The sequence below is a fragment of the Carya illinoinensis genome, chromosome 7, assembly GCF_018687715.1.
Source record: "Carya illinoinensis cultivar Pawnee chromosome 7, C.illinoinensisPawnee_v1, whole genome shotgun sequence".
Lineage (NCBI taxonomy): Eukaryota > Viridiplantae > Streptophyta > Magnoliopsida > Fagales > Juglandaceae > Carya > Carya illinoinensis.
The window spans coordinates 32,858,658-32,871,199 of record NC_056758.1 but is presented as its reverse complement, the minus strand read 5'-3'; the positions used below and the strand labels follow the sequence as shown (position 1 = coordinate 32,871,199).

At 38.2% G+C, this 12,542-nt stretch overlaps 1 protein-coding gene across 1 annotated transcript; it reads right to left on the bottom strand.

Moving 5' to 3' along the window:
* Window positions 1–6,991: 6,991 nt before the first annotated feature.
* On the bottom strand, window positions 6,992–12,451 carry LOC122316093 (protein LYK5-like). The gene is made up of 2 exons (XM_043132628.1): window positions 12,273–12,451; window positions 6,992–7,706 (listed from the first exon to the last, which is right to left on the bottom strand). The coding sequence occupies exons 1-2, from the start codon at window positions 12,321–12,323 to the stop codon at window positions 7,344–7,346; spliced, it is 414 nt and encodes a 137-aa protein (XP_042988562.1). The 5' UTR covers window positions 12,324–12,451; the 3' UTR covers window positions 6,992–7,343.
* Window positions 12,452–12,542: the final 91 nt, after the last annotated feature.

Below are 12,542 nucleotides of genomic sequence, written 5' to 3'. Positions count from 1 at the left end.
TTGCTAGCTTTGAATGGAACAGAGATCGACTATAAATAGGACTCTCGCACACCGCATTGGCCTCAAAAGACACCTGAATGAAGTTTGACTCCAAATAACCATCAAACTACTGCATCCGAAAGACACCTACTAAATCTATACATGCTCATGCGATACCGTAACTCTTCTCCAAACATAACCCTTAAACTCTTAATTGGCAGCAAAAGATGGCATCAATCCTATATTTAATAAAAAACCTTTTTAACTTCTATTGATTGAGAACAGACAATGCTCTCAGACCAACCTTGGTGACCAACAAATCTAACTAAAAGGAGAAGTGGTAAGAACACGTTTGATGCATATGGTTTACAATGCTTGAGAGAGAGGGATTAGGGCCAAAGTTTCCTTTGACTTCTGCATTCTACGGAATGAAAACAAGAATATCCAATCATTAGAAAAATACATTGTAAACTCATCTCAATAATTCCTTCATCAATCATATTTTATCATAAAATGGAAAAGAAGACAACACACATCATATATTTTAATAACCAACAGCTGCATTAGAAAAGAACAGATGACATGTAACCAAACCTCATAATATATAGGAAATGATATTTCAGATATACCTGAATAGTCTCAAGAATTGCACACAAATGGATCAAAGGAATGCGTTGATTCCCCTGAAGAAAAGGACAGTAAAGCACTAAAGAAATGCATGGGTCAGAGGCCACCACCAACACTGCTCCTGCAGGCAGCAATGGACACTAAGGACTGACACTCTAGGACTGATATAGAGTGTGCTGGTTGTACCTCATGAGGACTATGTAGCAGAGTTAGTTATTTTTTGTATTTTTGTATAGATAGCAGACAATAGTTTTCCATTGTTTTCCAGCTATTAAAGCTGTATTGAGTCGTGTATATAAGACTAAGCAGAGGCATATGTAAAGCAAGAACTTTTTCAATCAATAAGAAAGAAAGTTTCTCTCATCTTCTCATTCCTCCTCATTTTGTTTTTGTTTATTTAATTCTTAACATGGTATCAGAGCCAGGTTCATCAACACCGCTGTAATTTCTTTTTCTTTCACTTATAACTCAGTTCTTCAACTCAGCTCTTAACAATGTCAGATGATGAAGCTCATGAACACACTCCTCTTCAAAACAATCATTTTCTTCCATCACCCTTAGAGAACCCAAATAATCCTTTCTATATACACCATAATGACAACTCCCACACTGTAGTCATTTCTCCACCCCTTTCAGGTCCTAATTACTTGTCATGGAAGAGATCATTCACTCTTGCAATCTCAATCAAAAATAAACTTGAGTTTCTTGATGGCAGAATTCCAACTCCAGCACATGATGACCCTTTATACATCCCATGGATGCGCTGCAACAACATCATCCTATCTTGGATTCTCAACTCCATCACCAAGGAAATTGCCTCCAATATATTCTATATAAGTTCAGCAAAAACTGTATGGGATAAACTCAACACTCGGTTTTCTCAACCTAATTCAGTGAGAATTTACCAACTCCAACAACAACTAGGCACTCTTGTGCAAGGCAGACAATCTGTGAGTGAGTACTTCACTCATCTCAATGGTATTTGGGAAGAGCTCAACAACTATAGGCCACCACCACGTTGTTTATGTGGTCTCTGTACATGTAAAGCTCTCACTACAGTTGGTGAAACTCAGCAAGCTGACTATGTCTTCAAGTTCCTCATGGGTCTCAATGAGTCCTATGAAAGCATTCGAGGACAAATAATTATGATGAGCCCCATTCTCTCACTTGATAAAACTTTCTCTCTAATATTGCAAGAGGAAAGACAAAGACAAGCTCGAATCATGCTGCTTCCCTTTGCTGAATCCTCAGCCTTGGCAGTGTTTCAAAACACATCTTTTAAGAAGAAAGACAAACCAGATCTTACATGCAGTCATTGTGGGAAATCTGGCCATCTTCGAGACAAGTGTTATAGGTTGATTGGATTTCCTCCCAACTTCAAATTCACCAAACTCAAGCAGGGACAGTTTCACAACCACCCTCCTCACTCAGCCAACCAAGTGTTCTCCACAAACCAGGAAAAGGGATCTGTCACAATGCCTCAACTGTCTCTCACCCAGTCCCAGGTTCAAAAGTTGCTGGAATTAGTCAATGATCAGGCACAACAGTCAGCTTATACCTCCACAGAATCCATCTCAGCTCCTCAGTTGAATATGGCAGGTACATGCTCAAAATCTGCTATTTCCAACACTTCAATTTTTTCACAGCCCCATCAACACCATCTCTCTTCTCCATTACATCACAAGTCACACAGCCTAACACATACACAATGGATAATTGATACAGGGGCTACAGACCACATAGTCTGTTCCCCAACTATTCTGACCTCAATCACTTCAAACACTCATGCATATGTTCAATTGCCAAATGGATCTCGGGTTGCAGTCACACATATTGGAACAGTTCAACTCTCTAAGTCTATTACACTCACAGGGGTATTATGTGTTCCCTCATTCACTTTCAATCTGTTATCAGTGAGCAAACTCATCCTTAACCCTCTTCTTTGCCTCATTTTCATGGAAAACTTCTGTTTTATACAGGACCTTGCTTCATGGATGACGATTGGGCTAGCTAAAGTCCATCGTGGTCTATACCATCTGCTCACCAGCTCCATCACTTCTAACAATCTTCTCAAGCTTCCTCAAGATATTTCCCTTTCCTCCAAAGATCATATTTGTAATGCCTTGAATAGGCAAGACCTTGATGTGGGCACCTTAGGCTTGGTCATTTATCTAGTCAAAGAATGAACCTAATTCATTCTTCTTGCCCAGATGTAATTGGTCCTTCATCAAGCCACACTCATTGTACTGTTTGTTACATGGCTAAACAGAAGAGATTGAAATTCCATACAAGTGTCACTTCTACAACTTCTATTTTTGATCTCATTCATGTTGATATTTGGGGCCCATATTCTCAGCCTTCATTAAATAGACATCACCATTTTTTAACAATAGTTGATGACTATAGCCGTGCCACATGGACATACTTAATGAAATTCAAATCTGAAACAAAATCAATTTTACAAGCCTTCATTCTCATGATCAATACACAATTTGAATCAAGGGTAAAGCAAGTGAGAACTGATAATGGCCTTGAATTCAATATGTCTGAATTTTACAAGTCTCATGGAATAATCCACCAAACATCTTGTGTCTACACACCCCAACAAAATGGAGTGGTAGAAAGAAAGCAACAGCACATCCTAAATGTAGCTAGAGCACTTCTTCTTCAAGCAAATCTTCCAACAAAATTCTAGGGTGATGCTGTTTTGACAGCAGCACATTTAATAAATTGAATTCCTTCCCCACTTCTTGAAAACAAATCACCATACGAAGTGCTCTTCTCTTCCAAACCATCCTACACACACCTCAGAATCTTTGGCTGTCTTTGCTTTGTATCCACACTCAAAAGGGATAGAACAAAACTTGATCCAAGGTCCAAAAAGTGTATCTTCATTGGATACCCTGTTGGGATCAAAGGATACAAACTTTATGATCTCACCACACATACCAGCCTTATATCTCGAGATGTCATCTTCATAGAATCTGAATTTCCATTTGCAAAAACAAATCCTGAACCTTCCTTTTCACTCCACTCAAATCTCACCTTACCACCAGCCTTTCCTGACCTCATTACCTACCCCTCACCCTCTCCTTCAAATGGGACTGAACCTCAATCCTCTCCTTCCCCATCTCCTGCACCTTCCAACATCACCACACCACCATCAACCCCTACCTCTCAAACTTCACTTCCTGACTCAAACAGCCCTGAATCTCCACCTCATTTGTCTCCTACCTCACCTCAACAGCTTAGAAGATCAGAAAGGGTTACACATCAACCCTCATACCTACATGACTATCATTGCCAACTGGTCTCCTCCACCTCAAGTCCTTCCCTCTCTAATTTTTCCACTGCACACCCCTTACAAAACTCACTTTCCTACTCCCAATTGTCTCCATCTCACCAAAAATATGCCTTATCTCTTGCTCTCATTTCTGAACCAACAAATTATGAGGAAGCTGTTGTGCATGATCATTGGCATAATGCCATCAATGAAGAACTTGCTGCCCTCGAAGAAAATGGCACTTGGTCAGTCACTCCTCTTCCTGTTGGCAAGAAGGCCATAGGCTGCAAATATGTGTTCAAAGTGAAATTAAAGTCAGATGGCACTGTGGATAAACACAAGGCAAGACTAGTGGCAAAAGGATATACTCAACGAGAGGGCTTTGATTATCAAGAAACTTTCAGCCATGTGGCAAAGATGTCAACTGTCAGGTTATTTCTTGCTCTTGCTTCAATTCATAATTGGCATTTAGAACAATTAGATGTTCATAATGCATTTCTACATGGTGATCTCGATGAAGAGATCTACATGGAATTGCCACCTGGGTTTCAGCTTAAGGGGGAGTCCAAATTTAAAGGGAAGAAATTGGTATGTAAGCTTCACAAATCATTGTATGGTTTGAAACAAGCATCAAGGCAATGGAATGGAAAGTTCACTGCCTCACTCCTTGCTGCTGGTTTTCATCAGTCAAAATCAAACTAGTCTTTATTTACTAAAAGTGACAAGGATGGCTTTATTGTCCTCTTAGTCTATGTTGATGATATCATCTTGGGAAGTAATAGCTTACTTGCTATTAATTCTGTGAAATCCTATCTGAATGATCATTTTAAAATCAGAGACTTGGGAATACTTAAGTATTTCTTAGGATTAGAGGTTGCAAGGTCAAAGAATGGTATACATGTTTGCCAAAGGAAATATGCTTTAGAGATCATTGAAAGTGCTGGACTGCTTGGAAGTAAGGTTGTAAACACTCCAATGGAAGCAAATCACAAGCTAACACATTCCTCAGGTGAATGCCTCTTGAATGTCACTGGATATCGAAGTTTGATAGGAAAATTGATCTATTTAAGCACCACAAGGCCTGACATGACATACTCTGTTGGTATTCTTAGTCAATTCATGGACAAGCCAACTCAAACTCATCTTCTCACAGCTCACAGGATACTTAAATATCTCAAAGGCTCAATTGGTCAAGGAATCTTCTTCTCTTCAAAATCTTCCTTGCATCTTAAGGGGTATAGTGACTCGGATTGGGCAGCCTGTCCTGAAACTAGAAGATCTATAACTGGTTTTTGCATATTCATTGGTGACTCTTTGATTAGTTGGAAATCAAAGAAACAAATGGTGGTGTCAAGGTCATCTGCTGAAGCTGAATATAGGGCTTTGGCACAAACAAGTTGTGAGATCATTTGGCTAAAAGTTCTATTGGAGGATTTCAACATTGAACATCCACAACCTGCCCTATTGTATTTGACAACCAATCTGCAATACACCTCACCAAAAATCCCATATTCCATGAGAGAACAAAACATGTGGAATTAGACTGTCATTTCATTCGAGAGAAGGTACTAGCAGGTGTGATTAAGCCAGTTCATGTGTCTTCCAAATTTCAACTAGCAGACATACTTACTAAGGCCTTAACAGCACCACCCTTCTACCTACTATTGTCCAAGATGGGCATCCTTAACATATGTGCCCATCTTGAGGGGGAGTCTCAAGAATTGCACACAAATGGATCAAAGGAATGCGCTGATTCCCCTGAAGAAAAGGACAGTAAAGCACTAAAGAAATGCATGGGTCAGAAGCCACCACCAACACTGCTCCTGCAGGACACTGAAGCACTAAGGAGATGCATGGGTCAGAGGCCACCACCAACACTGCTCCTGCAGGCAGCAATGGACACTAAGGACTGACACTCTAGGACTGATATAGAGTGTGCTGGTTGTACCTCATGAGGACTGTGTAGCAGAGTTAGTTATTTTTTGTATTTTTGTATAGATAACAGACAATAGTTTTCCATTGTTTTCCAGCTATTAAAGCTGTATTGAGTCGTGTATATAAGACTAAGCAGAGGCATATGTAAAGCAAGAACTTTTTCAATCAATAAGAAAGAAAGTTTCTCTCATCTTCTCATTCCTCCTCATTTTGTTTCTGTTTATTTAATTCTTAACAAATAGAAGATCCAATTATCCCTGCCATCAATAGATATTTTGTAATTTAATTTTCTGGTATGCTTTGTGTTTTCACAGTGATGAGACCTTCAGGGCTCTTCTCACGCGTGCATTTGCTTGCAAGACAATCGAAATCTACGTCCAACTCTTTATCCAACATTGAGTCCTGTCAGAGTACTGAGAGATGGGTTCTTCGGCAATCCATACAATCCCTTCTTCTATCAAATATTGGAAGGATTTGCAGAAGCTTATAACATGATTTGGAAATGGTGGGGTACTAACTTACCCAATTCACCCTCTGATTGAAACTCTCTTGATTGGCTATCTTTGTATGCAACAGAGGGCGCTTAGGTCTAATTTCTGTAGATTATGTAATCATACTGTAAATTATGTAATGGTATTCTACTGTAGCACCAGCTGTCTCAGAGTTCGATTTTGTCATTGCTGAAATATTGGGCATTTGTAACATTTATTCGGTTGCTTTATTAAGTTACCCATTTAGATTCTGAGTGCATATGTTTCTGTTCTCACGAATTTGGTGTTGGACGTCTTGTATTTTTGCGCTACTATAATTGTTTGTTTTATATATATATATATATATATATATTTTTTTTTTTTATATATTATGATAAAATCTTCTTAGCTACTGCTTTCTTCTCTGATTTTTTTTCTGGCCATGCTTATCATAATTCAAAAAAATAAAAGTATTTCTTGGTTCTTGAAATTCCTATGCAAACGTGAATCCGGCCTGAAGCAGCAAAACCTTATTTATTTGAAAGCTTTTACTTAAATAGCGTATGAAAATAATCTAATGCGAGACCATAGATTTTCAAAACTAACAAATCTGAATGGAGAAGATGCAAATTGATGCTCTCTTGCTCCGTGAATGTGAGGCAGTGTGTAATTGGCTGGAGAATAAGCACGCATGATCAAAAACGGAAAAAAAAAAAAAAAAAAAAAAATTCTCTGTGCACAATACAATTGTCTACCCAGTTGCATCTCACTGAACCATTTTGGAAGGTCAAGGAGGGACATGAGATATGAAATACAATAATCTGATTAAAATGTTTTTGAAAGCATTAAGAACATGATATTCATATTCATACACTTGAATAGAACCTCATCCTAAGTTGGAAACCAGGGAGAGAGAACAAATACTACGTTCCATTATTATGTATGCATCATGATCAGTAAATTAATCATGGAATTTCCCGACAGGATTACAGCAGGGCTTTATGCATCTCAATCTGGAGCGCAAGAGCATATGCCATTCCAATTGCCCTCTATCTAGAATGAGTTTGACCAATTGATGTGGAACGTTTGAGCTCATCAGATGGATCCCAGTCCAATGACGACGACAAAATCTTGGACAGAGTCATGAAAACTTCTGCCATGGCCTGGCGAGAGTTGAGGTCATGCGCAGCACAGTTTTTAGCAAGCTGGGCTATGGAGAAGGCTAAATCCAGAGGGTACTCATGCCCAAGAGAAGGATCAACAAATTCTCGCAGTTTATCTCTGACATTGTCTCCTTCAAGAACCAGTCTTATGGATGCAAATGGTAATTCCTCACGATCTCCTCCATCCTTGCCGGCAGCAGCGGCTTCTCTTCCGGATAAGAGCTCCAATACGACAACCCCAAACGCGAACTGTTAGTTTTAACCAAAGAGGCAAAACGGAGAAAAAAACTGAGTATTTTGAGAGAAACTTCAATCTTCAACGTGAAGATTGATTCTGATTGTTCTACCCTTTCATTTTTTATTAGTCTGATATATATGCTTACATAGAGACTCACAAATTTCATTAAAAGTAGAGATACAACTTCCAAACACAAGCTAATAATAGAAAAGCTTAATATAGTAAAACATAAATGAAAAGTTCTTAGGAAATAAACATCACACTAACTGATCTTTAATACTCCTCCTTGATGTGATTTCCAGTTACACCAAGTTGTAACCTGAGAAACTGAAACTTGTCTCTTCGGAGTGCTTTGGTAAATATATCAGCAAGTTGCTCTTCAGATCTACAGAACTTCAAAACAATTTCACCATTTGATTCAACTTCACGTAAAAAATGATATTTGATTGCAATATGTTTAGTTCTACAATGCTGGACTGGATTTTTGGCAATTGCTATAGCTGATTTATTATCACAAAAAATTTTAGTAGATCCCAACTGTTTCTCCCCCATATCTTCAAGTATTCTTCTCAACCAAATGGCTTGGTTCGCACAACTTGCAGCTGCCACATACTTGGCTTTAGCAGTTGATTGTGCCACATTGCCTTGCTTTTTTGAACTCTAAGAAAACATAGCAGATCCTAAACTGAAACAGTAGCCTGAAGTGCTTCTTAGATCATCACAAGAACCTACCCAATCACTATCTGTAAATCCCACTAGCTTTGTATTTGAAGTTTTCTTATACCAAATACCAAAGCTGATAGTTCCCTGCAGGTATCTCATAACTCTCTTGGCTGTTCCAAGATGAATTTGGCTAGGACATTGCATGAATCTTGAATGTAAACTAGTTGCATACAATATATCAGGTCTGGTGTTACACAGATACAACAAGCTTCCCACAAGACTTCTATAGATCGATGCATCCACTTTCTTTCCACCATCATCCTTCTTCAACTTCTCATTACGAATTAATGGAGTAGCCACTGATTTGCAACCTGTCATGTTGAATCTTCTTAAAAGATCTTCAGTATACTTCCTCTGAAAACAGAAAATTCCTTCAACCTCTTAACTCACTTCCATGCCTAGGAAATAATGCATATCTCCTAAGTCACTCATCTCAAAACTTGCCATCATATCCCTTTTAAATTTTTCAATCATTCCAACATTACTTCCTGTAAAAATTAGATCATCCACATAAAGAGTTACTATAATCAAGTCATTACTGTTTTGAGATTTTACATACAAAGTAGGCTCACTTTTGCTCCTCCTGAAGCCTTGCTCAGAGAAATATTGATCAATTCTCCCATACTAGGCCCTTGGTGCCTGTTTTAATCCATACAAAGCCTTTTTCAGTTTATAAACTTTACTTTCTTCCTTTTCAAACCCCTCGGGTTGATCCACATAAACCTTTTCTTCCAACACCCCATTTAGGAATGCTGATTTCACATCTAGTTGTAATACTTTCCAGCCCTTTTGAGCAGCAAGTGAGACTAAGGCTCTAATGGTATCCATCCTTGCAACTTGAGCAAAAGTTTCATTATAATCTATTCCATGTTGCTGCACATACCCCTTAACAACCAACCTTGCTTTATGCTTCAAGATAGAGCCATCCGGATTTAATTTAGTCTTATAAATCTATTTTACTCCAATAACTTCTTTATTTGCTGGTAAAGAAACCAACTCCCAAGTTTCATTCTTCTCTATCATCTTGATTTCTTCTCTCATAGCTTTAACCAAACTTCCTCCTTTGAAGCTGTTGCAAAACTATTTGGTTCAAGTGTAGCATAATTACAATGCTCATATACTTCACTAATAAGTCTTATTCTTCTTATTGGAGATTCAGGAGTTGACTCTTCTTCACTATCATTAGAGAATACTTGAGTAGCAATGGGACTTTCTGTATGAATTTGCTGAATATCACTTGTTTCAACTTCAGCTTTTTCTTCTTCCATCTCAGTTGATGGTTGAACTGATATCTCAACTCTTGGTTGAACAACCTTCTCAGCTTCCCAATCCCAAGAAGCATTCTCATTAAACCTCACATCTCTACTCACAACCAGCTTTCTCGTTTCCAAATTAAAAATTCAAAAACCCTTTGAAACTGAACTATAACCCACAAATACACCTCTTTCAGCCTTCTCTTCAAGTTTGGTTCTTTTCTGAGATGGAACATGAACATAACATATACACCCAAACACCCTTAAGAAACTTGCAAAGGGTTTTATTCCACTCCAAGCTTCATAAGGAGTCTGTTTCTCCACAACTTTAGTTGGTAATCTATTCAGTAAAAACACAGCAGTGTTTACTGCTTCACCCCAAAACTCCTTGGGTAGTCTCTTCTCATGCAACATACTTCTAGCCATTTCCATGACTGTCCTATTCTTTCTCTCGGACACTCCATTCTGTTGTGGAGAATAGGCCACTGATAATTGATGCTCAATCCCCCCAGCTTCACAAAATTTTTCAAATTCTTTGGTGTTATATTCACTACCTCTATCACTCCTTAAAGATTTGATTTTATGGCCGACTGCTTTTCAACCAGCAGTTTAAACTTCTTGAAAACTCCAAAAACTTCAGATTTTTCATGAAGGAAATAAACCCACATATTCTAGTAAAATCATCTATGAAGAGAATAAAGTATCTGCTTTGATTGTGAGTTAAAGTTCTCATTGGACCACATAAATCAGTGTGAACCAGTTGCAGTTTTTCCTTGGCTCTCCATCTACTTTCTGATGGAAATGGAAATTTGTGATGTTTTCCAATCAAGCACCCTTCACAAACTGGTGTCTCTTTTTCTAAGAGAGGTAGATCCTTCACCATCTCCTTCTGATGCAATAATCTCAAAGAATTGAGATTGTAATGCCCAAATCTTTGGTGCATAACATTGTCTCATCCACAGTTGCCACCATAGCCTTAGGAAAGTTTCATTGAATGGAAAAATTCCTACTTCTCCCCATTTTTATTTCAGCTAGCTCCACCTTATTCTTCTCATCATAAATTGTGCACATATTATTTTCAAAGCACAAGGAGTAACCATTTTCCATCATTTGTCCTACACTCACCAGGTTTTGATCAAGGGATGGAACCAGCAATACATCCTTGATGAGTTTTGTACCCTTCTTGATCGAGATGGCCACTGTGCCTTTGCCTCTAGCTTCAACAAGTTCACCATTACCCATCTTAACTTGGATTTTGATAAAAGTGTCCAGATCAGTGAAAATTGTTTCATCAGAAGCCATATGGTTGCTACATCCACTGTCAATAAACCAAATCTTCTCTTATTGAGTAAGAGCTTGACTTGCAAAAAATAAATGCTCATTCTCCTCTTTTTCTTCTGAATAGTTGGCTTGTTGATTGTTCTTGTATCTACAATCCTTTTCCATATGCCCAAATTTTTTACAATTCCAACATTGTGGCTTCCCAGCATGATAACAATTTTTTTCTAAATGATTTGTTTTCTTGCAGATGCCACATGGTGGAAATTCACCCATTTTCCCTTTCATCTTACTTTCATTTTACGCTTGATCAGAATTCTTGTAATCCTTTTGAGGCTTTTTTTTATAATCTTTTGTTTTCTTACTTTTCAGATTCACCTTGGATTGGAAAGCATGCTCCAAGGAACCATCACCCCTTCTTGCTAGCCTTTGTTCATGAGCTTGAAGTGATCCCATCAACTCAGTAACTGACAGTGTTTGTAGGTCTTTAGACTCCTCTATTGCTGCCACTACATGATCATACTTCTCGGGTAAACTAATCAAAATTTTTTGAACAATCCTTTGATCAGTCACCTCTTCACCATGGGCACGCATCTGATTAACTAATTCAATTAATCTGGAACCATATTCTTTTACTACTTCAGATTCTTTCATTTTTAAATTTTCAAACTCCCTTCTAAAGCCTTGAAGTTTGATGAGTTTTACCTTAGCATTTCCTTGAAATTCTGACTGTAGAATCTCCCATGCTCCCTTTGAAGTGCTAGCCCTCATCAACCTTGGAAAGATTGATTCAGACATAGCCTGCTGTAGGATGAACAAAGCCTTTGCATCTTTGGTAATTTCTTGCTTAGATTGAGTTGAATCTGAAGCTCCTACTGCTGAAACTGTCACTCCATTTTCCACTACATCCCATAGATCTTGAGATAGGAAAAAAGTCTTCATTTTGATGCTCCAATAATCATAGCTTTCACCATTGAAAATAGGAACTGAAGTTGTTGCTCCAAAGGTAGCCATTTTTTACCCTTAGATGAACCTGGTTCGCTCTAATGCCAATTGTTAGTTTTAACCAAAGAGGCAAAACAAGAAAAAAACAGAGTATTTTGAGAGAAACTTCAATCTTCAACGTGAAGATTGATTCTGATTGTTCTACCATTTCATTTCTCATTAGTCTGATATATATGCTTACATAGAGACTCACAAATTTTATTAAAAGCAGAGATACAACTTCCAAACACAAGCTAATAATAGAAAAGCTTAATATAGTAAAACATAAATGAAAAGTTCTTAGGAAATAAACATCACACTAACTGATCTTTAATAGAACACATCTAGCTTAGGAGTAATCACTCCGTTCTCGATGTACTTCGGCGCCATGTAACCTTGAGTACCGACCACATGTCTGGTCAGTTGGAGTCCTCTGTCGTCTTTGATTCTCCATTGTTCTTGCCAGTCCAAAATTGCAAACTTTGGCTCTGAAATTGGAAACCAAAAGAATGTTACTGGTCTTCGAGTTATTGTGATGTAGGGAGGGTTGGCATCAGGCCTAGGATTTAGTGTCTGGGGGCGATCAGCAAAGTATGCGGTATGTGTTAG